The 26689-nt window shown below is 35.3% G+C and overlaps 1 protein-coding gene across 3 annotated transcripts; it reads right to left on the bottom strand.

Annotated features, from left to right (window-relative positions):
• Window positions 1-370: 370 nt before the first annotated feature.
• On the bottom strand, window positions 371-24692 carry LOC131061988 (ubiquitin-like-specific protease ESD4). 3 transcript variants are annotated; one of them, XR_009110633.2, is made up of 11 exons: window positions 24339-24692; window positions 19370-19468; window positions 18068-18147; window positions 17848-17941; window positions 17636-17734; window positions 17378-17470; window positions 17174-17293; window positions 16944-17047; window positions 1394-1466; window positions 903-1197; window positions 371-805 (listed from the first exon to the last, which is right to left on the bottom strand). XR_009110633.2 is itself a non-coding variant. In XM_057998588.2 (10 exons), the coding sequence occupies exons 1-10, from the start codon at window positions 24462-24464 to the stop codon at window positions 1135-1137; spliced, it is 951 nt and encodes a 316-aa protein (XP_057854571.2). In that variant the 5' UTR covers window positions 24465-24692; the 3' UTR covers window positions 371-1134. The 3 variants fall into 3 exon arrangements, 1 of the variants encoding a protein (XP_057854571.2); XR_009111271.2 differs by having other exon boundaries at window positions 924-1197; XM_057998588.2 differs by having other exon boundaries at window positions 371-1197.
• Window positions 24693-26689: the final 1997 nt, after the last annotated feature.

Below are 26689 nucleotides of genomic sequence, written 5' to 3'. Positions count from 1 at the left end.
ATGTAATATAAAAATATATATTTACATAGATCTTATATTAATTTTAAAATTATCCTTAAAGTAAATTATTCATTATTATTTGCCTTAAAAAAATTACTTAATCATTCAAACTTAAAAATAAATCCTTACGTTCTTTGTAACTATTAATTTTGTATATGAATTATGACTCCAAAATCATTGGGCCTAAACAAAATCCATTTTTTTAATTTATTTTACCATCTACAATATTCAATGACAACAAAAATAATAAATATGAAAAACAACTGTAATAATAAATTACTTAATCATTCAAACTTAAAAATAAATCCTTACATTCTTTGTAACTATTAACTTTGTATATGAATTATGACTCCAAAATCATTGGGCCTAAACAAAATCCATTTTCTTAATTTATTTGTTTGCACTTGGATGGTGCAGATATGGTACTAAACAAGTAGTGTGACAAGGAAAGAATATAGGTACGATATAAGTGTTAGGACTCTCTATTTATTGCGTTGTCCTTGAAAACATTTATGAACATAAAGAGTCAGCTTGAGAACACCACAACCTCAAATGATCTCAACTAAGGGGTTTGCTCAGTTTGGTCCGTATAACAGCTGTGCTCCAACAGGGGGTTTGCTCAGTTTGGTCCGTATAACAGCTGCTCCAACAGTTGGATATCTAAGTTACGTCCAAGTGGAGAAACGTAAACAAATTTTCAGAATTACAAACAGGTCCTCTGTTTCCTGTGATGTGTTATTTTACTCGTTGCTCAAATATCTCAGCTATATCAGACGCTCAAACATCAAGTTTAGTATATGTTTGCCTGCAAAGAAAAAAGAGAGCACTATCGGAAACTCCTATAATGAACATTGACGTTACAGAATTAAGTTCCACAATTAATCTCTTTCCACACAACACACCTGTTCGTGTTGATTGTCTACCTGATTCCTTAAACCGCCTGTTGACTTGGATATCTTTGGCCATATATGTTTCTGTCATAGGTTTTGACACTTTCACAAAAATCTTGCTTTCTGTAACCCCAAGCTGCTAAAAGCTTTTCCTTAACGTCTTCAGAATAATTTGTCACTTGGTATTTTCCTTTTAGCTTTACAAATTCCATGTTAAAAAATATAACCCACAAAAACACGTCTTTCATTCTACTCGTAATTTCAAAATCTCATTAGCCATTCTCCTACGATAGTACTCGATGTTAGCCTGTAAGAAACATCTAAAACATCTCAACGTTTTTCTCAATTTAAAATTTGAAAGCATACTTTTTAAATTGAACGAGTCTTTGCTTATAATTTAATTTCAGATGATTAATCCAACTAAAACTAGGTACTACGATTCTTTGCGCATCATACTCCATTAGTTTTTAATATTTAACGAAAATGAGCACCAACTAACATACCTGTGTGAAGTCCGGTGGCATTCCACGACTATGGAAATCAGCATACTTCAACATAAACACTCCACAGTCGGAGCTGTCAAATGTAAAAAATGTCAGCATAATCCATCCTACCAACAATTCAATTGACAAACTGCTAATTAGAGATGTTCTAGCATGCCATTGGCAGAATATGATATATCTCTAATTAGTTTACCTTCAGGCATCTTCAGAAGCAAGAAATCATGGAGCAGGTCAATCAAATGAATTTTACTAAGTGGGATTTAGAGTATCGAATGATATTTGAATAATGTGAGCACGAAGGAGAAAGAATTATTTCTCTCCCATCAGGTGAGATGTTACCAACTGCATATGGGTTGTTAAAACCATCATCTGGAACCATTAGAGTCGTCAAGAACCTTGGCATATGCAGTAACTGCCATTGTGGAACCAAGTTTATCTCGAACATTATTGCAAGAGAAATTGTGGTGAGAGATGTGAACCGTTCCATCGTATCAAACGAGATAATGTTATTGTGGACATCATTGGTGATGCTAAGCAAAACAAGGTATAAACAAAAACTTGTATAATAACAACTTATGTGTCAGAATTCAGTGGCTAAGAAAGGATGGAGGTTTTGTCGGGCCAGGATATAAGAAAAGTAGAAAGGGCCTTCATTTTTATATCAACTCAAAATGAAAAATGGATTCATTTATTGAAAGTGATATAACAGTTGAACTGTCAAAAGGGAAAACTAAAAAAATTGTAGAGAATTAAATTGTGTTAATTCAGAAGATTAGTACAATAACATCTTTAAACATAAAAATTATGGTTAAATTAAACATTTATTGGAATTTCTCAAACTTGTCTTGTCTAAATATGTTGGTAAGAATATATGTGAAATGATCTGCAGAAAGACAATAAGTTGTAAACTGTCATTTTACATGATGTCAAGATGTGTTTGGTTTTATCATAAAAGACTAAATTCTTGGCCAATTTGATTACAGATTGATCGTTAACCAAAAGAATTGTGCGGATGAAACCTGATACGTTTAAAAATCTTCAAAAATCTTTTAGAGCCATAATATCCTGATTCATCTACAGATTTAAGTCAATATTAGAGGGGATTTCTTCTTTGAGATGCAGAAATTGGACATCTTATGCTTGGAACATCTTTTGGGTTAGAGATTCTATATGTGGTTCCTCACATGAATGTTCTTTCCAAGATATAAATTTGGCACAAGTTGTAACTTATAGTTAACATTTGTAATATTTTTGGATGATTTACAAAATATTAAATCTCGTGGAATAAGAAAATTTTGGACGATTCAAAATAGCCTTAAAAAATTATGTATACCTTCGGTGATGCAACATACATCTTTCTGCTTTGGAATCAAAACATAACAAGTGGAGCCAAAATTCTAAATATGTCAAATAAAGAAAGGATAATTAAACCAAGCTTCATACAGAGTTTCCTAATGAAGAGCAGATAAAGGAGATCTATTGCAAAGATGAACTGTTGTTCAGCCCCAAAAATGTGACTTGATTCTTTTGAAATATAACATTGCTCTAACGTATTTATGACAATTATCTTCATTTTTTGAATAACACCATTTTGTTGAAGAGTGCTTGGAATAGTGAGATGATGTTGAATCCCATTTCGACAAAGATAATCCTTAGAAACCATACAAGTAAACTCTCCACCATTCTTTGTTTGAAGAGCACCAATTTGAGATTGTACTTGATTTTTAATCATAATGTAAAACTTCTTCAAAGTTTCAAAAGCTTCAGATTTTTGCTTCAAAAGATAAATCCAACTCGTGCTGTCGCATCCCATTTAATTAGCCTAGTCAATAGCTAACAATTAGGCAAAGGCAGTTGGGATTATGTCAAATATTTTACTATTTTTTGAAGAATGATTATGACGATGATGACTAATTATATTAGTCTGACAAAAACCAGAGACACACTCGAGTCTAAGAGAGAATATCATCGAAGGAAAGGTTTTAACCTGTCATGATGGAATCACATACACTTGAAGTCATGTAACTAAGTTCTATAATATATATATATATATGTTTTTCACCTGTATATAATTTCCTAAAATTGAAACCTAAAGGGATCGTGTCATTATTGGATCATAAGTCAAACTAAATACAAAAGCGTGTTGCTAATTGATATATTATTGTATTGTGGCATTCATAAAGATAAAAAGGGGAACCGACAAATGATACCAAGAAACACTTTAGTATCATTCAAACGCCTTAAAAACAGTTGGAAACAAGAGACATAAAATAAAAGAGATAGATTGTGTTGATGTGGATTTTGAGTTCACTTCAACTTAATCAACTCACTCCGAAATGAGTTTATTTACTTGAAAGATTAATAAAAATCTTAATCCAGTGTTTGACCCTGTGGTGTTCACTTAGTAGTTAGTACTCATGTATCAACTGTTATTACAAAGGGATTCTTGGTGATTCACTAGAATTCACAAACAAATTTTTAAATCCTGGAGTATTTTATTTTTGAATCACTCAACCAAACTGTATTTTTTCATGAAATGAAAGAAAAGAAAGAACATGTGAAAGTAAAATGAATTCCTATCTATTGGCTAGCCTCACAATCAAATGCTTTTCTGAAACAATTGAAATAGTGAAAAATAGATTTCACAAATAACCAAAACAATCTCACAACTATTTGTAAAATTGTGCAATCTTTTAAAGGAAATGGCTATTGACAAAGAAAATTGCATAACACACCAAAAAAGAAAAAAACAATAACAATATTTACAGTCTGATATATTTCAGAAATTGAATTTAAACTTCACCAATCCAACTACTTGCAAAGAAAAACACCAAATGCATCAACTATAACAAGGAAATAAAGAAACGAAGCTTCAGAAAATATTTCTGAGCTCACTCAAGTCTACAATTCCCAAACTTGACAAACCTAAGGTCACTTTCATAGCGACAACTCGGAATAGGACAAAATTACCAACTAACATACATAAGACAAGATTCATAATATTTATACTTTGACTAAGTCAAGCCTTTTCCTCTCCTTTACTAGGCTCATCAGTCTTCAGCTTTTGTAGCAAATATGCTTCGAAGGTGATTACAGCTTGAGCTATGTCAGCCTTTTCACATCCTTCAACTACGGAGCAATTGAGTTCTTGAACTCGACAGAGATGCTGCATATTAATTTCATATTCTCAAACCACTGACTACACTTGCGCGACATCCCTTAAAATCTACGGGCTATTGTATTTCTCTAGATTAGATAATCTTCTTTTCCAAATGCTCTCAAACTCTGGTAATATCCCTACATTTCCTAGACGTACTGCATCTTCAATCAGTTGTTCCATCAAAATTTCTATGAGTACTCCATTTTGTCCTTTGGCTTCGGTAGCATTCCTCGTTGTACTTTGCAACTTAATCCTACACTTGTTCAGTCTATCTGCTTGCCACTCATTCAAAACTTTCCACGACTACATTTCATCTACTTGTTCAGATTTTAATATTTCTCGTTCTATCAATTCATTGGGGAGTATTTCTTCCATTTCATCCAAACTCTTTGATTCCCTTTCAATTTGTTCCAACAACTTTTCACACCTGCCTTGAGTCCTGCTTATTCTCCTTATCAGCTATGTCCATGCAAAACACCTTGATACCGCCTTATGCCATACAGCTTTAGCCTGCATCAACACTTTGTTAATCCATTCATCTGCTACGCCTGCTTTATGTTTCGAAGTGGTTACTGCATCTGCCTCGCCTTTAGACACCAACATTGGATGCTGTGGTATCGCCTGCGGGCCTAACCCTGGTTGAATAATTCCCCTGATGAATTGGACCAATTGTTCTGACTCTTTTGCTCTTTTAATTTCTTTTGGTCTCTACGCAACCTGTCCTCCATTATAGCCACGCCTTCCCTAGTTATTCTTGCACCTTCAAATCTTGAGGGCTTGTCTAACTAGACCGTTGTGATCTGATAATCCTATGCGGTCGATTCTTGAGTATCTTTACCAATTGTTGGCTCTACAATGTACAACTCTTGTTCACCTTCCACATTTAGTTGGGTAGCATATCTGATTTTTGGTTTCCTCCCTTTCTTTATGCTAGGAGCATCGGCCAGCAAACTATTAAAGTCTAGCGGCACTACCTCTACATTTTCCCTGGACGGTGTTTGTTGTTGTAACCAATCTGGTATATTACCACTTCCCATTCTAACTAAGAACTTCCTCTTTTGTAGGGTTTCTCTCTTTTCCCCTCGTTCTTGATTGTTCGGTTCTTGTTCAACTTCCTGATTGACGTTTGTCTCCTCATTATGCTCAGGGTTTTCCTTTTCACTGTTACTTTTTGATACAGAGCCAACAGGGAAACTTGGTGTGTTTAGACTGATGAATACTAAGAGGAGGGGGTGAATTAGTATGCCAAAAATCTTTGCACTAAAATACTTACACAGTCTAAAGATAAACCGGTAAAACAGTCTGACAGTCAAACCGGTTACCACACATGCAAACCAAAATGCGAACAAAACATTCACCCAAAAAAGCAATACAACCATAACACAATATATTTGACATGGAAACCCAACTGAGAAAAACCACGGTGAGATGGAACTCACAAGTCACTATCTGTAGAATAGAAACCAGACCGGTTAAGGTCAAACCGGTTAAGGTCTTACAATGTTCTTCACCAGAACAGATCCTGTTAGAAATCTCAATCTCTGTTAGGAGATAAGTCCGATTAAAGACTACCTTGTTAGAGGATTTTAGATTCACATGTGTGAACCACCTTGTTAGAGGATTTTACAAAGGCTTTGAGGCCTACCCGGTTAAGGGCTACAGGCTTGTCAAAGATGTGAGTAATCAACAAGTGTTTGATCAATCTAATAGCACAAACTGCTTGGTTAGATCCAGTATTGCTCACAGCTAATGCATTTCAGCATTACTTCAGTCTTCTCTCTCTCCCTCACAGTTACAACTTGATCTTCTCAGATAAGATTGTTTTCAACTTCCACCTTAAACCCTAGCTCGACATTAACCCTTTTCAGCAACTTCTTCAACAACTCAAAACCCTAGACATTATGTCCTTTTAAAGGAATCTGATTTCATGTCGGTCCAATAGGATTACATTACAATTTCCTAGGTTCAATGAATCTAGTCATACTCAGTAACACGACACAAAAAGCACCGTCAATGTGTCGGCACCGTCAAACAATCGGTGGATTGGTAACTCATCACAAAATGCTGGTTGGTAACTCATCACAGAGTATTACCGGTTCATACAAAATACCGATTGTCGGTTTGACAAAAATGAAGACTGGTAAGAATGTGTTGTGCCGCTTTGCTCCCTCGTACTGCTTGTGATCTGCAAACCGCTTGGGGTCGACATGCTGCTTCAGACCGGGAAACACATTCTGCAAAATCACCACTAGTCTCTAGACTAGTGGTTGGAACAAATACCGGTTGAGCATAAGCTCATACATATAAAGGGGATCTCAATACAAGTGTGTGTCCATCAATGACAATCACAGCATAAACAACAAAAATGCCAACATAGACCAACACCCACAACCTAGAGTCACAACTACCCCTTGAATGACAACAACCACTTGAATTCTCGGACTTCTCAAGCCTCTTAGGACAATCTTCGAGACTTCACAATGCAAAGAACATCATCCACACATAATTTGTGTGATGATCCATATATCTCAATCTAGACCTACTCCCACATAGGCTAGGTTAACACCAACAAGCGTGAAATGACTATGCAACAAGGTGGGATGGACCAGGGGGCTCTATCATGACTGAAATACACCAAATTGATGACTTTTGGCAACCCTTGAGGTCTACAACCTAAACTGTTCACTTTGGGCTAGTGAAGGAGGCCTAATTGAATTAGGTCGACCTAATTGGTTTTTCCACCTTATCTCTCCAACCTTCCAAAGGACCCCAAAAACAAATGGATGATCTGAGTACCCTTTTGGGAGTTCTTTGAGATTCCAAAGTTTCAAACTTTGATCCTCCTTCTTGATATCCGAACCCCAAATTGAGCCTATTAGGTCTATTAGGCCTAATTAGGATAGGTTACAAAGAAAGTGCCAACTAGGGGCTTGAACAAATTAAGGTTATGGTTTCAACAATGCTGTCCCACTCCAGGAACACCAAATCCACCATCAGAATGTTTGATCCATCCCAAACTTGTATTTCATACACCAATTTGCGCTTCAACACAAGTCAATCACATGAGGATGCCTGGCTAGGGTCAACAAAAACTCACACCTGCCAACACCTTCCTGCAAAAGGCCTTTGGAATCTTAAAATACATCCCCTTAACTTGTTCTTCCCTCAAGGCCGGAAGTTTTGTCAAGTTAGAGGCATTGGAAACCAAAACCCTAGGAAAAGAGAAGGTTTCAAACCCGGTAGCAGGAATTTGCTCACCAAACGCTTCAAACTTCACCAAAATGGATGGGACCAAAACCAAGACGATCCTAGTTCACCCTACTATGCATCCATGAACAAATTAGACCACCACAAATCTGATAACACAAACAAAATTGGGCACAAAGCGTGATATTGCAGGAAAATGTAGAATTATCATTAACTTCAATCACCAACATTCAACCTCATTACATGTCTTCGGCCTCTAAGGCCTCTTATATAGGTGTCAACGAACTCCCCCAACCGATTTTTGCAATCACCAACATTCAACCTCATTACATGTCTTCGGCCTCCAAGACCTTATATAGGTGTCAACGAACTCCCCCAACTGATTTTTGAAAGTTTGTGACCGTTGGGAGGAGTGGTTGGCCGAAAGACAATGGTTGCATTATGTTGTCAAGCAACATTCTTGTCAACTTGACAATTTTGATCACTTACATTATCAACCTGATCAATTGGATTCCACATGATCCAAAATCACCTAAAAGACTCAAAAACAACAATTCCTACCTATCATTGACCCCTTGACCAGATTTGGCTATGTAGGCTTATGAATACCGAACATGCCAATGGCATTACAATTGGGTCCTTATTACAATCCAAAATCAAAATGGTCCATAGGGCATTGACACAAGCCTAACACCTAATCACACTATTTATACTCATGGCATTCCATGAGTGTTGATTTGCTTTGAGGGTGCTCTTGCACCACTTTATCCTTTTCAAATTTTTCTACATCCTTGGTTGAACTCTCTAAATCAACATTTTGCACTTCCTTAATAATCTTTGGCGGAACATTCTACTACAGAGCCACTTCTACACAACACTAGTAATTTCTAACAAAACATTCTGCTATGGAGCTTCTTCACTTATCTCATTCCCTCCATTTATCTTTTCACTTTCCATCTCTCCTTGTTGCTCCTTTTGTGAGCCATGCTCCTCTTGCACATTTAAAACTTGTTACACATCCGCAAATGTTGAAATCCCTCCTCCAATTTGTTCTCAATCCAGCTAAGCATTTCCTGACTCTAGCGGAGTTTCCATCTCCTCTTCCTCCACAAGTTCTTCATCTTCAGATTCTTTTGTTTCTTCTTGATCTATATTTATAAATTTTGCCACTGTGCTCTTACTAGCCATTTCCTTTTGCACAACCGGTTCTCTTGATTCTTCTACCTGCAGAGCTTTCCCCTTTTCCAATCTCGAGTACATAACTCCTAGATTTCTTGCGGCTGTAAATTTTGCCACTACTTGGTGTAATTCTTGGTACATTTGGATCCTTGCGGGATCTTCTTCCGATAGGGGCATTGAGCCTATTATTTGATTCGAGGCGTTATTTACATATGGGGGTGAAGTAAACATTGGGCTACCGATTGAGAAGGGACAATGGGTATAGCCTGAAGCACTTGTGTTTGCTGTTCTTCCTTCTGTTGGACTTTGATGGGTTCTAAAGTCAAAGCCTCCACGTTTCTACTTCCTTTGTCTTGAGATTCTGCAATCTTACTTCTAGCCAATTGGTTTAAGTCTGCATCTATTGTCATAACCTCAACTCCTTCCATGTAGACCTCTAAGTCTTTTGTCATTTGCTCTGAGTCTAACACCTTAGTCATATCTATGCTTCTTTTATGTATCAGAAAGTCATCATATATGACATGTTTTTTCTCTTTCCTCTTTCTCTTCTTACAAGTGATCTCTTGCCCCTGCTTCCGCAATTCAGCCTTGTATTCTTCTATCCACTTTTGGGTAGCCCTTAGAATGGGTTGATTTAGCACATCTAGAGATACTATCTCGAAATCAGTGGGACGAGGTTCTAAAATAAGCCTATCCTCAATTCCATCCCTTACATAATCAAGTCATAAGACCTCTTCATCATCATCCACTATTTGCGGAGGAACTTCAATTCCTGTTTTATTCGGCCCCAATGCCAATATTTGATGCAAGTCAACCTCTGGTACTGCCTTTTCCTTACCTCCTCATTCTTGCAATCTATCCAATAATCTTCCAAATTTGAAACATGGACCACCTTTTTGGTAATATGATGGTATATCCTTCGCAAAGGGTCGTAGTCCTTACGTTGATACTAAAAATATGGCAAGTGTATGGCTACTAGATCTTCTTCAACCCTCCTTGCATTTTGTAAAGCATTGCATACAAAATCCCTCATTTTCACCAGAAATTTAAACCCTAGCTTGCGGTGAGAGCTAAGATATGTATCATGAAACTCTAACATTAGCCAACAAAACTCTGTTAACCAGGCCCATGTGGAGGGATATCTAGGTAATTTAAATGATTGACCAGAAAACCCCTGCGCTCTCAAATATGACCATGTGGGAAATTATGTATACCATCCACCAAAGTATCTAATCACTTCCTCTACTTCTTTGGGAACTCTATCTCCAACGCTTCTCTCCAATTCCCTGGTGAGCTTCATTACAAAATAATCATTAACTTCTTTGAAATGCAACAATACTTGATCTTTTGTAATTTGTGGATAATAGGCATAGATTGTATTTTCACCAGGGTTAGTACCCAACATACTCATTGTGTTCAAACCCTGAATATTAGCCTTGATTGCGCAAGCATAGACTACATATGAAGAAATATAAAAGCTCCTTAATGGTTGCACAACAAAATCATGAATCGAGTTGCTTACGAATTGAGCCCAATCGAAGGACCCTATGTTTCTCCTAATACCCTATATATAAGCAAACATCCATTCTTGGAGCCGTCTGCTAAATTCCAAACCTGCAATTTTGCTCAAGAACGTGATAGCTCCGTATACTTCTTGATGTAAGTCCGACCTAAGTACAAGCTTCAGTGACTTAGCTGCCACCCTTCCCTACTTCCTCTTGTACCATTCCTCTCAAACGGTCTTCTCACAAGCCGACCTTGCATTGTTGAAATCAATTTCTGCCTGGATTCTAGTCATGGCGGTGATGGCCTTAGGTTTAGGTATTCCCAGCAAGTCTATGATTCCTCCTAGTGTCAAATTTGCATATATTCTGTTATTCTTAATCACTTTGCATTGGCTGACATCATAACAACAAAGGCTTTGTTCAACTAACTCATGAGCTTCCGCAGCTACTAGAAATCCAGCTGCTTCAACTAACCCACTTCTCCCCAAATTCTTCATTTCCTTTGTGGCTATGGGTTCTCTTAATCTGTCAATCAGATCCCCTAAATGGCACTCACCCAAATTAGTATCGGTGAAAAATTTCCTTTGGAGTAGTATCTGAGGCAACTTCCACTCAAATTCACGCCTAAATTCCATCTTCCTGATACCCACGTTGTCTTCTACAAATCCTAATAAAATACTACAATTACTACTAGTCCTACAGAAGAATTTTGTTCTGAAAATTGGGTTAATTTCCTTATTACCCGAGTAACACATAATTTAGAGTGAAGTTCTAGGTACTTACTTGTATCGCTAGTTGAGTCACCTTCTGAAGTTGAATAAGGCACGAATTGCTCCATAATCTTTTCCTTCATGTATCCCACCTACAACCCTATTTTTGAAAAGCACTTAACCCTTAATCTAATCTAACCATTACATTCCTTCCTTGAGAAGCCCTAAAAAGTCAGCTACAGCACAATGTGGAGAGAATTACACGGATTTGCTTCATGAGAAAGCCTTATACTTCAAGCGATGGATTCGAAAAAACACGGCAATTTTAATGCAACTTGTACTTTAATGTCGGGATGTAGTTTTTCTTACGATGAGTTACCATAAGTTGTTCATGTTTGAATCTTTTCCTTAATTTCCCCGACATTTGCCAAGGCTTCCTTACCAAAGTATTTCGTTGTTTCTTATTAAGCCATGGTCTAAGATTAACCTCTTAGATGCGGGTTTTCGAAGAATCGGGGCACCCATTTATCCAAACATCAAAAAGGGTTTACCAAAACATTTTCCTATTTCTTCTGCTCTCCGCTTTCCATCGTTATTTCCCCCATTAAGCTATACCACGCGGGTCGCGGGGTATTCTCCTCTTCTATTCCATTTAACTTTTCTTGCTCATTTGCTTATTAGTTATTGAAACTTCCCCGTGCTCTGCCTGATATTACATCTGCTCATTGTGGATAGCGGGAAATATTGAAACTTTTATTCCATCACTGCTTAGAAGTTTTATTCTATTAAAAGATGACTGTTCCCATCTCTCCAACCATGAGCCCAATTCTTAACCTTTCAGCCCGCCTTTTAGAGATTTCCAACATTTCAACCTCAAAAATGTCATGGGTCCCCATTTCTTTAGAAACAAATGGGGCGTGTTGTAAAATTACACAACAGATTGAAAAATAGCCCACATGCCTTCTCAATGCTTACAAATTCCGACACATATCCAATGTGGAGATCACCAGTGAAGGTTGTGAAAGCTTGCTTTGCACCTGTCAATTATATTTCCTTAAAAGTTTCTTGGAACGCTGACATTTTTGTTAAGGGAATGGCACCTATTCTCTGCACATCACTGGGGAGATGGAAATTCATACCTTGTTGAAAGCTCCCATTTGATCACAGGCAAGCAGTATGCTAGTGGATATGAACTAATTGGTTGGAGGGTTGGAGTAGTCTGACAATGAAGGCCTAGACGAAGATTAATTTGAATTCTCAACTAGTCAAGGTTCTTAAACTCAAAATGATCCTTATTCTTTCTCGTTATATATAGCTTGATTTTATAACAAAAAGCTGCAAATTTGAAATTAGCTAGAATAGGCATGGATAACAGAATACAAAGAAACTTATTTACCATTCAAGTTTTTTAATCAGTTTCGCTTGAACAAATTGAAACATCATTCAATTTAATAGCACCTCAGTATCAAGTGGTTACATGTTACTGCAGGATGAATTGCTTTTAGTAAGATAATTAGATTGGAATTGACAGACATGATGAAACCACAAAACAACAGGCTGAAACATTTTCGCAAAATATTCTTCGCTATATTGGTATGATTATTATTTTTTTGGCTCAGTAAATTTAATCATTTTAAATCGTGGAAGACACTCGAACGTTAAACTAGAGTCATTGACCATTAAACATATATACCAGGATGCACATATAATAAAGCCCGAGACTATACTACTGACAAGAAGGATGATTTATAACCTATATGTATTCAGTATGTCTAGATTCCATAATCTCTTGGACGAGCATTGGTTTGACTTTAGAAGTCAACAATTAAATTCCAAAGTTTTTTTGGGTATAATTTTCAAAGCGAGGAACATAAGCTAAAGCTTTGTTTTCCTCTTGAGTTTATGCCTAAGTTGTTTGGGCTTACGCTTTCATTACCATCAGAAGACAGCCATATTTGCTTTCAAGTGGTTGTTGTTGATTCTTAAGGTTGCCAGCATCCAACTTGACTTGACCTAATTTATTTTTAATAAGATGCCATTGGAGGTCAATTATCACACATAAAAGTCCTCTGTGCATGTGACTATAGGCTGTCTGTGATACTAGATACAATAGATGAAATCAATGCTTTGTGCGCTAGTCTCAAGCTTTTGGTAATGACCATTTTTCTTTAATTATAAAGGATCCGTGGCCTTGGAAGCCATGAGATGCTCTTCCTCCGTATAAGTCACAAGATTGCTCTGTTTGTTTCTTCTAGCTTGGGCCTTTACTCTTAGATTTGTTACGAGTATCTGATTCTTCCTCATTGCACCAATAGGATTGGGTGTCTTGCTGCTATACTACTTTTATTGGGATAGCCCACATCATTTTACTATTTTCTATTTTATGCAAGGCTCACATGAATTTTGTTGGAAGTTGAAGTCCAACGTTGAAGTCCAACGGACTCCTTCCCTGTTTGCCACCAAAACTCTTGGCTATTCATATTCTTCCTGGAAGCTCTTTAAGAGCTGATTGTAATTCATTTTCTAAAGTTGATTGCCAGAGCTGATTGCAACTGTGTAGATGTAAACCAAATTGGTGAATAATATAGTGATTCCCCTGCTTCAAGTGTGGATGTAGGCAATTGCCGAACCACGATAAATCTGTGTGTTCTTGTTGTTTGTGTTGTGTATATTTAATTGTGTTTATCTGCTGTTTTCAATTCGATTTCTTCATCCTAACAATTGGTATCAGAGCCAGGTTAGATCGTTGTTTAGATTTTGGTGTTTGAATTTCCAGAATCATGGAAGAATCGAAGATAGATAAGTTCTCCGGTCAGAGCTTCGGATTATGGAAAGTGCAGATGGAGTCTTTGCTGATAAAGCAAGACCTTTCAATCGCGCTTGAAGGGATAGCAAAGAAACCAGCTGGGATGGCTGATGAAGATTTTGTAAAATTGGACAAGAAGGCGAGAGCGACAATTTTTCTCTCGCTGTCCAATAATGTTCTCTTCAATGTCATGGGTGATGCAACAACAAAAGAAGTATGGGATAGACTTTCAGCCATGTATGAAATGGCTTCGACTGCAAATAAAGTTTTTATTATGAAGCGCTTGTACAAACTAAAAATGAAGGAAGGTTGTGCTATGGCAAACCACATCAATGAATTTAATACATTGATTAGTCAAGCGACTTCGGTGGGGATGACACAAGATGATGAAAGCAAGGCTGTTTTGTTATTGTGTTCTTTACCAAGCAGCTGGGATGGTGTTGTAACAGCAGTTAGCACATCTATATCTGGTAAAAATAAAGTAGTTTTTAATGATGTAGCAGCTACTCTTCTCAGCGAGGATTTGAGAAAAAAGAATGATGAACCTTCATCCGATGAAGCTTTAACGGTGGTCAGCACCGATAATAGAGGTAGAAGTCATAACGGAGGCAGAAATAATTACCATAGACGTTCGAAATCAGCAAAGAGATCGAAGTCTAGAAACAGAAATGGTGAATGTTGGTTTTGTGGCAAAGTGGGTCATGTGAAAAAGGATTGCAGAAATTTCAAAAGAGCACGAGAAAGAGTGCAGGACAGCGAAGCAAATACCGTTTATGATAAAGATGATAGCGTCTTAATCCTTTCAACAACCGACACTACTTCGGATTCATGGGTGCTTGATTCCGGTGCCTCCTATCATGCTACCTCATGTCTTGAAGCATTTATCAACTACCATGAAGGGCAATTTGGCAATGTTCTTTTAGGAGATAACAAAGCTTGTGAAATTACAGGCAAAGGGGATGTATTGCTGCCATTAGAAGGTGGTAAAATATGGCTGCTGAAAGATGTTCGCCATATCCCAAAATTGAAGCGGAATTTGATATCCGTTGGACAGCTCTTTGGTCAAGGTCTAAATGTCAATTTTCTTCCGGATACATGGAAAGTAACACATGGTACCATGCTGATTGCAAATGGTAATAAAATGGGAAATCTTTACATTTTTAAGACTCATGGTGAAGTGGGAGCTGCAATGGTGATTGAGGACAGCAAAGCGGATCTTTGGCATCAAAGACTTGGGCACATTAGCAAGAAAGGTCTCCATGTTATGCATACAAGAAATCAGCTACCGGGCCTCAAGCTTGTGGACTTAGCCTTTTGTGAACATTGCCTCTATGGCAAACAAAAGAGTCAGTTTTTTGAAAGGTGGGCGTGACACAAAAACAACACCGCTGGAGCTTGTATACTCGGATGTTTTTGGACCAACCGAGGTAACCTCCATTGGAGGAGCTAACTATTTTGTAACATTTCTTGATGATTGCACAAGAAAAGTATGGATTTATATGCTTTCTAGGAAATCAGAAGTGTTTATGGCGACCTTGATGAGGAGTTATTTATGCATCAGCCGGAATGTTTGTTTTGTCGATGAATGAAATACCAGCCAATGGAATGGAAACTAAGATTGTGTTTATGAAAATATCATTGTTTGAACTTGTTCATTATTCTGCCAATAACTCACTGGCTGTGTTGAAAATATATTACTGATGAACTGGACATATATCCAATAGATAATTAAGGAACATTACAATTGCATATAATGAGTTATTACTTTTCAATTCCTTAGTTTTTGAACAAACAAAACAAGGAAATGACCTTATCAAGCAATGGTGGTGATGAGACTCAATGAAGTTACAGTCAAATGGAAGAGACTTAATGTGAGGCAACGAGAAGCTATTATCCATCATTGATTTGACTGAGTTGCAGTAGGCCATTATCCATCATTGGTTTGACTGAGTTTGCAAGTGGCTTTTGTAACTGACCCAGCAAAGCTCTGTCACCCAATAAACTATCTCTGTCATCAATGTTAGAAGGCGGGCTATATCAGGGCAAAGCTCTATCTTTTAGGCATTTTCTATCATAAAATAAAGACATGCAACAAAGTATCTCTCCCAAAAAAGCCATATATTCAACTCTATAAATAAAGTGGAAATTCCACTCCCTGTTTCAACATGAATCAATGGAAGATTAATTTACTTGTTTTAAAATAAAAATTGAGGAAGATAGTCCAAAAGTTTTGAATATGTATTTGCTTGTAAGAGTGGAGATTTACTCAAACACTAAAGAGACATGTCCCTAAGATGAAAAATACACCTCCAAAACTATAAATCATTGTAACTAAGTTGATTTAAGAAAATGGAAATTTCATGAGGCAGCAACAAAGGTGACAAGGAAATACAATCAAGCCAATGCTTATATGCAATGAGGAGAGCATCTTTCGATAACTCTTTAATCCTTAACTGCCTTATTTTATTTAGCATTTGTCTTCACTACTTCTATTATCTTGTGACCATGTCGTGTCTGCCAATTCGTTTTAACTTCTGTGTACTAATGACATATGTAAAAATACCAAAGAAATAGATCAGCTGCTGGATAGGCTAATCGTCGAGGACTGTTCAACCAGATGCGGATCTTTTGGAAAATGATTCCTTAAAAAATCATGAGGCTTATCATGCTAAATGCTTTCTTTCAGCTCATCTGTTTCTGAAACTTGCCAAAAAATCAATGTATTACTTTTGGCCATGTCATAATACTATGTTATTTTTGACGGGGGTAAAGTTAGTGAAGAATAACATGATATATGAGAACACCTAGGAATAATTTAAAAGGTGAGAATATGCTTGCAAAGGAGTAAGTGGCTTAAATTTAATGGCACAATGTAGATGAGACTGAACATCATCAAGGTAAAAAAATATACTTACATTTGATGAACATGCATATAAATCATTAGAAAAACACAAATTATTATCTTGTTGCGTTTGAGCATTACCCATTTTCCTGCAAGGGAATATTTTCCATGTGTTCATGTTTCCAACCACCCAAATTCAGATGATTCCTGCACTTATCCTCCACTTCATCTTGAATATATTTGGTCTAGAAAAGAAAAGAAAATAATTTTTAAGTAATTTATAATAAATACATTATAAACAACAACTAGAATATTAAAAATTTAAAACAATTCAAAGCACAACCAGGGCCTGAAAAGGAAGTTATACACACCAAGACATTAAAGACATGATTGTCTCTTGTATCTAATGAATCATAATATTGGATTTTTTTCTCTTTGATATTTATGACAGCCAACGTCCAATGGAAATGCTTGTGAATAGGAACAAGAATCTGCATAGACAATATAAATCATTACAACTGCAATTACATTCCACATTAAAGAAGGTAAACAAGAAAGAAAAGTGAAGGCATTACGGAGTCGCAATCAAGTAGGTTATGGCCAAGCTTTTTATGGGTTGTCCATCTCTTGACTGCTTGATAATCATACTCGCCCCTTTGGTTAAAAAGCTAAAAATTAAATGCATTGCATTAGATGAATACAAAAGAAGCAAGTTGGAGGGATTAAATAAAATCGCAAAGCAAGATATCAGAATATGTCATCTTTCATGTCCACCCACAAACACTTAGGTCATTCTCATTGGGCAAGCTTCTGCAAGCCCAATCACAACATACCTTTTTATAAAAAAATGTATTAAAAAAGTGACACTTTAAGTATTGTGTGGGCTCTCTATTTTCCCTTTCCTTTAAAAGTTCCAAATATAGATTTATTACCTGCCAATAGAAAATACATATTTAACGTGAAAAATTGCTACCAGGAATGTCATATTATGACTGGTTTTGAACATATAGCATCTCACTTTGAAAAAGTGGATGCTACGACTTACTTCATCATTTAACCATGTCTCAAGTAAGAGGCATCGAATGTCTTCTTTCGTAATTTTTATATTTGAATCTTGATGTATCACCAGGACTTTTTTGCTGAACAAAAACATATCAACACTTGAAATCTTAGCTCATAACTAACTTAGTTTTAATGAAAAGATTATTATATAAGTCCCTCGTACTCTATTGAAAATCGATAGTATGATGCAACTGTCATATTACCTGTCCGAGGCCGATAGAGCATTATTAACTTCATCCTCCTCTTCCTTAGTAAGTGGAGAAAACTCATTTCTTACCCTATCCTGTGACAGCAAACCAAATAAACGTTAAATTACATGAATCATCTACAATAAAGCAAAGGAGCAAAAGGAATAATGAAAACTATAATAATGTCCAAAAAAGACTAAAGAGAAGATTGTAACATGATATCAATGTCATCTTTGTTGTCTTGGGGGTAAAAAATACCGTTAAATGTTATCATGTTTCTATAGCATCTTCTAGGAACCAATAGAACTTATCAAGAAATTCCTGTGGATTGTAACATTAGCATGTAAACTTCTGGTAAATGCACAATGGCCAACTTTAAAACAAAAGTATAGCTTCAAGTTAAGTGGAGTGCATTTCAGGTTTGGGCGTCTAATGACATTCTGAATGTTACACGAATGTCTGTCACGTATTTAGGATGTTTAAGGAAAGGCAGGAAACGTCACTGGGACTCGCTATTTTTACCTGTGCTGATGTCCAAAAGCATCCATCTTCATCAAGGTACTTTTTGATGACCAAAAAGCACCCACTATATAAGTCAAGAATAATGGTCTTTAGGGTCACAGCACACCACTCTACTATCAAAATAAATTGCATCAGATTGCATACAGTCCCCTTAGATTAAGCATTTAAGTTGAATAAGGATTTAAATGTACAAGTTAGCTTTCATTATTTGTGGGTTATTTGTGGGTTCTTATTTTAGAAAGCAGTTTCAAATGAATGAGAAATGAGTTATATCTTGAAAGCTGAAATATGTAGGCATTGGATTTAATCATTCAAGGACATCGTTACATAGAAAAGATCACAAGAATCTTTAAGTTTAGACAAAAGCTATTACAAGATTTGGAATTTGGTGCAGCCCAAGGATTTCAGCCTACTCCAATCCCAGGCATCTCATTCTTCCACTCGAATGTAAGGTTGAAGAGTTGTTTTGAGATAGTTCAGAAATATATAAATTTCTCTTGTAATTAAGAGAGAAAAGTGAAGGCATTACGGAGTCGCAATCAAGTAGGTTATAGCCAAGCTTTTTATGGGTTGTCCATCTCTTGACTGCTTGATAATCATACTCGCCCCTTTGATAAATTTTTTAAAAAGCTAACAATTAAATGCATTACATTAGATCAGTACAAAAGAAGCAAGTTGTTGGGATTAAATAAAATTGTAAAGCATGATATCAAAATATGTCATCTTTCAAGTCCACCCACAAACACTTAGGTCATTCTCATTGAGCAAGCTTCTACAAATCCAATCACAGCATACCTTTATATAAGAACGAGTGTTGAAGTTGTGGCAATTCAAGTATCGTGTGGGTTCTCTGTTTTCACCCTCCTTTAATCGTTCCAAATATTTATTTACTACCTGCCAAAAGAAATACATGTTTAACATGAAAAATTGCTACCAAGAATGTCATATTATGAATGATTTTGAACATATGGCATCTAACATTCAAAAAGAGGATACTATTCTTGCAATAAATTGCATCAGATTGCATACAGTCCCCTTGGATTAAGCATTTAAGTTGAATAAGGATTTAAATATACAAGTTTTTTCATTATTAATGGATTCTCATTTTAGAAAGCAATTTCAAATGAATGACAAATAAGTTATAGCTTGAATTGCCGAAATATGTAGGCATTGGATTCAATCATTCAAGGACATCGTTACATAGAAAATATCACAAGGATCTAGTTATTGTGAGTGAGAATGATTGTACGAAAAGGATCTAGTTATTGTGAGTGAGAATGATTGTAGAGGGGAATTTGATAGAGTAGGGATATAAGTTTAGTCAAAAGCTATTACAAGAATTGGGGTTTAGTGCAACCCAAGGATTTCATCCTACTCCAATCCAAGCAGGCATCCCATTCTTCCACTTGAATGCAAGATTAAAGAGTTATTTTGAGATAATTCAGAAAAATATAAAATTGATGGGTTTCATTAAAGAAAAAAATTTAGGATCCTAAGGGACACGTTTTAAATAAAAAACTGCCCCATGCCTGTATTGGAGACATTTTCAAGATGCAAGGATGCCTCCAAAAACATAAGGACTTTAAGATGGCCGGATGTCCCCGAGACAACTGCCATCCCCTGATTATCTCCATGCCAACACTTAGAAAATGTCCAAAATCAATCAAAAAATATTTTATTATTTTTTTGGGTCCCCACACCACAAACTTTGATGGTGCAATTAGAAAAATCAAATCTAAGGCAGCATTAATGAACAATGACCAATGAAATAACAAAACAAATAATAGAGTTTATATATTCTTTATTTTATTTTATTATTTTTGAACTTTTTCAAAGCTTTAAAGAAGAAATGTTTGATTTTCTTTTCCTTTTTTTCATTTTTAATTTACATTTGTATTTTAGTTTCACAAAACACAAACAATAGTCGAAGTAGTGAATATGAAATGGGAAAAAAAATTGACTTCAATATACAAGCATAGAATGTGACAAAGTCTTCAATTGTCAAAAAAAAATTATGCCCATACCATCCCATTTTTTGTAGTATGTATTTCTTTAAACAAATGTTCAAAAGAAGTAGCTTTTATTGATCCCCGATCCACCCCTTGGAGAATACAATCTACAAATTGACCTTCTTGCTAAAACATATTCTAAGATGAATTTGGTGATTAAGGACATCAAAGAGTTTAATTGAAAGAAAGCAAGGCACATGGATATGCTTCCTACACCAATCTAATGAAAGGAGATAGTGCATTCTTTTCTTAAAACCTTTTACAATTATAGTAATGACCTACACACAGTAATAAAACAACATGCAACAAAGCAATATACCATAACTCAACGTGAATCATGGGGAAAACCCTTTCAAGAGAAAAACCCCACACTCCAAAAGCCTGCTCAATGTATTAAGATAAACAATGGTTTTACAATCACTTGCAAAGCAAGTCTTCTTCATAGGAGTTCACATTGTCTCTATTTGGAGCCATCTCCTGCAAATTACAACATACAAAATGCTCTTCAAGACATCCAATATATAAAGAATACAAGCCAAGAGGAAGCTTTGGAGAGAACCAAGAGAGATGGGTGCATGTGGCACACTTGTACATCATTCTCTAACCCCTCTTACATACCTCCAAATTTGGGTGCCCAGAATTTGTCATAAATAGGTATGGCAAATTCTCTTACACACCTTACAACTATGAGAGAATCCGTCATAACTGACTATTAATAGTTGATTCTCTTACAGCCTATCATCATCCACCTTAGGTGCCTACCCTCTCCGAGCAAAGATGCCTCATGACACTTGTCCATTCTGCCATAGAATCTAGTTCTTATGCATTAGAACTTATCATAGGAATTTGTTATTCATCGCAAGTCATCATAACCTCTTACACACTGCTTAAGCTATTGACATAGGGCAAAGAATCTCTACCACTAAGTGGGACACCTACCTCCTCGTGTGAGGACAAAGACATCCTTGTCACCCCCCATGTAAGCTCTCAACATAATGACAACTCATTGTGCTAATCCACACTAGAAGACAAAATAGGATGTGCAAGAAAATACAAATGTAGGCATAAATAAATATATTTAATAAATAAATCAATGCTAAGAAATACCAAGGTTGAGACACCTTAATTTCCAACATGGATTAGGATGGATTTTATGTTGTCATAGATGGGTGGACAAGTATTAGACATTTAGAACTCATTGACATTATAATCAAATGTATAATTGGCTCTTATTTTATTAAAAACTATTGATTGTTCAAGAAAACATAAAAATGCAGACTTCCAATTTCACATTTTGAGAGAGGTCATATTAAAGTTTGGGGCCTCAAATGTTGTACAAGTGGGCACTAATTTGGCACAAGCGTGCAAATTAATTGGCATGGTGGTGAAGGGTGCTTATAAGCACATCTTTGAACCAAAATTTTGTTGATGTGTTGAACAACATATTGAAAGACCTATGAAAGATTTGGTGAGCTACATATTGACAAAAACTAGACATATCCAATTGCTGTTTTGCAACCATCAAACCTCACTTATTATATTCAAAGCTTTTTCAAATAAAGGATTTCTCAAACTCATAGAGACTAGGTATACCATTTATTTCATTTTGTTATAGAAAACTAACTAGAATTTACTTTTAGCTAAATGATTTATTTTCAGATAAATTTTCACTTATGTCTTTTTGCTTTTGTTATAGAAAACTAACTAGAATCAAAAACTACAAAAGCAAAAAGACATAAGTATAAATTTATCTGAAAATAAATCATTTAGCTAAAAGTAAAATAGAAGTGACATGATTCTAAGCTAAAGCTAGAGACTAAAAGAAGGAAGAAATATCAATTACCCTTTATCGAGGATTGATTTAACAATGCAAATTGATCACAAAACTTGATCTTGAGATATGTAAAGACTAACCCCCAACTCTCTATGTCAATATTTAAAGTACATGTCTCCAACAATGTTAATACTACTTAACATGATTACTTTCTAGTAAATGTAGAATACAGCAAAACAAATAACCCAATTAAGCTACTAGCAAGCATATAATGATTGTGTAATTGTGTGTATGCAGTAATTGATAGTTTCTCAAAGATTGAGAGTCGCATGCCTTGTAAGAAGCGTATATCAACTTAGGGAACAACTCGATTATTCTTTTTAAAATGTGTATTTTAACTCTAGATTAACATCCACCATCATATCTAATTGCGATTCCAAATTCTTAGGCAATTTCCAAAAAGCATTTTGATTAATGACAAACATAAAACTGACCAAGTCTACAACTTTTCATCCTCAAATTGATGGACAGATAGAAGCAGTTAAAAGGATGTTTACTCATCTTCTCAAAATGTACAGTTCCAAGATGCATCACAAATAGGATGAATGCTCATTTGAGGGTGGTCTTTGTTTCCAACAATCGATGCCCATTGATGTAACAACATTTATTGCCATGAATGTAGTAATTTCTTCAACACAAAAGGAATTTGATAAAATAACTAAATTAATTGAACACATCCAACAAGAAGTGGAACCCCATTTTCTAGAAGTACAATGACATCAAGTGCCACACGAATTCAAAAGTGTGCATATGCTATGTTTCATTTGCAGCACAAAGGAAACATGGGTGTTACTACAAAAACCGCCATCTACAGTAAAGACAATACACCATTACTAAGAATGGTTGGAGATTACACCTTTCAATTCATCCTTCTAACTTATCTTGGTTTGCATGTACTCTTGAATGGAAAATCCTTGAGCCATTATTTTCACACCTTTATTGGAAACGAAAGAACTTTAGCTAGTTGAACAATACTAATAAATGAGGATCAAGCTACTGAAACTAAGGGCAAACGCACAAGGAACCCAAAACAAATTATCTAAGCAGGTCAAGTTCCTTCCTAAGGGAAATAAGTCGACCTTATATTGCTAGAACACTATCCACATCTTCTCTCTCAACATGTAGCAATCGAGAACATCGCTTTCTCAAGGAAAGGCAACTATTCCAATAACATTTAGCACTTTGATCACCATGCAATACAATGGCGGTTCTTTCTGTCGAATGTTGGGTTCAAGATCATCCCAAGCACAAGAAGCCATGCCATAAAACACAAGTCTCAATATTCTGAAGAACATACCTTCAACAATGATAATACTACTTAACATGATTACTTTCTGGTAAATGTGGAATACAGCAAAACAAAGAACCCATACAGCAAAACTGATAGTGTTTACTGTAATTTCTATGACACCTTTTCATCATTTCTCTTTGCATTTTGATGTAACATTGTTATTCATCAAAGGGACCTCTTTATTGATAAATCTAATTCAGATTATTTTACAAAACTTTGCCTAGTACAATCTTGCAGTTACAACTGTGACAAGGCATTCTGTTGTCCTCCATTATGTTTATAACATATATATCAGATAAAACTCATGGTGAGCGGCATAAAACTACCCAAAGACTAATGGATAACTCTTGAGAGTCTGAAGAGCCATACTATTCAGAAAGAAAATGAAATTGAACAAAGTATTAGAATCCCACAAGCTATAGTTCACAAAAGATACAAAATTCATCACCTATTACAACTGGGCATATAAAAGACAGAAATTAAGCAAATAAGACTGTTAAATCATAATGTTATGCAGTAGATTACTGAGATGAGAAAGTGCAAAAACCTTCCATTGACCAGAGTCCAGAAAATCCAAATTCTACCACATAGCAGATACTACATATCACAGTTTGTAGAAAAAGCCATTACCTTACGAAATTGTTTCATGGATCTGCGCTTATTTCTAAGAGATGATTTCCATGTTCTAAATGGGAAACTCGTTAAATCTTCGCTTCTTTTACCTCTGCATCTCTCTATCCCTCTTAAATCCATCATAAAATGCCGTTTCTTAACAAAACCCACTTGCAGTCTTGGCCCAGTTATATCAATCAAGTTATGACTGAAAAAAGGCGGGAATTTGAAATGATTTTCAGGACATCAATGGCGTCCTCTGCCAGCGCCGCCACAAAGCTTGCCTCAATAACTGCAGGCGCGGGGCAACTTGGTTTTGAGTACACGTACGATTTGCTTACGACCTTTTTGAAGATTATCTATCTTGCCATCTATCTCTCACTGCGCACGAGTAAGATTTAGTGAACGCTACGGAACAAGTGTTTTCTGTTGAAGGGTGGCAATCAAAAGAAATAAACCACTTTTTCCTTTTTAATAAACAGGTGAATAGGTAAGTATATGTGTAAATGAAAACAAGGACGCAATGCGTCAAGTCAAGTTTATTGTGGAAGTCTAAGGGAAAGGAAATTTCAAATCACTCTGATTTTTTTACAATGATTACTTGACAAGTCCCCTGCTTATAACTAAGGTTTTAGGGTCACATCATCAAATATGATGCCACATCAGCATGGTTTTTGCCATGGTGTCCAAAACAACCCAAAAAAAAAGTGAGACCAATAGGTGTGCAAAAAGGCCCCAATATTTGTGCAGCTGATGTGGCATCATATAATTGGTTACTTTTCACAACAAATGGTATATTTCATTCAATTAGTGGTACCTATCATACAACTATTGGTGCAATGTTGTTCAAAAGTTGAACATTAAATCAGCAAGTATGAGGGTATTAAATCAACAACTTCTATCACAAGAATTGGAACACGCTCAACTACTGGATCATTTCCCCTAGTTAGTATAGAGTAAAACTAAAAAAGATTTGGTTAGTTTACAGATAGAAAGAAAAGTGAGAGAGGAATTTCGTGATAAAGACAAATAGTAGAGAGGGGTATTATGAGAGGTAGAGATATTGTGTGTAAGAAGTATATAGAGAAATATATAAATTTAAAAAAAAAAAGATTTTAAAATTTAAAATTTTACAAAGACAATTAACTATTTACAAACATATCATAGACTTAGTTATTTATATCATATATTTTATATTTTAAAGTAAACATCACTTATAATTTTATATATATTGTGTGTAAGAAGTATATGGAGAAACATATAAATTAAATTTTCAAATATTAAATTTTAAAATTTTACAAAGACAATTAACTATTTACAAACATATTATTAACTTAGTTATTTATATCATATATTTTATATTTTAAAGTAAACATCACTTATAATTAATCTTGAGTGTTTCCGGATTAAATTGTGTATGAGTTTTTTTCATCAACATTTCTGATCACACTCCATGATCCATCATCAAGATGACAAATAGAGAGCATGCATCATTCTGATGATGGATCATGGAGTGTGATCCGAAACATTAATGGAAAAAACTCATACACAAGATTAGTATCTCATATATATATATATATATATATATATATATATATATATATATATATATATATATATATATATATATATATAGTACGTAAAGCTAATATTAAAATTATATTTTAAAACAAACAAATAAATAAATTATATTTCAAATATTATCAGTTTATTTTTAGAAGACAATTCAAAAAATATTACAACTTTATTGTGATGCTATTATTTGTCATTAATAAAAGTTTTATATCATTTTTGACAATTATAATTTTATTACATTTAAATTCATAATATAAATTTATAAAAAATATATATAGTATAAACATAAATTCATGCAATAAATTGTACTTAAATTATTTGAAATGGAATGAAGTTAAATTAAAAAAAGATAATTAATAGTAATAATAATAATAATAATTACTCTTGTTTGTGATAGTTTTGATATTTAATATAAGTACAGATCCAATAGCCAACAAGATGAGAGTGGGGGGGTGAATCATACAAACTTAATCATCCATAAAAACATCAGATTCAACCTCGGTAACATATATATCAGTCATATAACCAAAAACTGTCAAACATGCAAACTCAAAAGCATATGAACAATATAAACCTCATAACACCAGATTTAACGTGGAAACCCAAATAGGGAAAAACCACTGTGGGATTTCGAACCCACTAAGAAATATACTCTTCTAGAGTATGCTCGGTTAAAAGCAAATCATGTTAAAGATTACAAACACATTGCTAGATGTGACCCGGTTAAGGGATTTCCCTCAGATCTGTTAGGATCTTCACTTTGTTAGAAGTGACCTTATCAAAGGATTTCAAAC

Source organism: Cryptomeria japonica, chromosome 2 (assembly GCF_030272615.1).
Source record: "Cryptomeria japonica chromosome 2, Sugi_1.0, whole genome shotgun sequence".
NCBI lineage: Eukaryota > Viridiplantae > Streptophyta > Pinopsida > Cupressales > Cupressaceae > Cryptomeria > Cryptomeria japonica.
The sequence above is the reverse complement of the archived record's forward strand: the minus strand, read 5'-3'. Positions and strand labels throughout refer to the sequence as shown.

Bases quoted from the DNA above. Each gene is read 5' to 3' on its own strand.
- LOC131061988 (XM_057998588.2), bottom strand. From the start codon at position 24,464: ATGATGGATTTAAGAGGGATAGAGAGATGCAGAGGTAAAAGAAGCGAA. The intron at 17,735-17,847 runs GTAAGTCGTAGC...TTCTATTGGCAG, and splicing joins AGACATGGTTAAATGATGAA to GTAATAAATCTATATTTGGA. The intron at 17,048-17,173 runs GTGTGTATAACT...TTTCTTTTCTAG, and splicing joins ATCATGTCTTTAATGTCTTG to ACCAAATATATTCAAGATGA.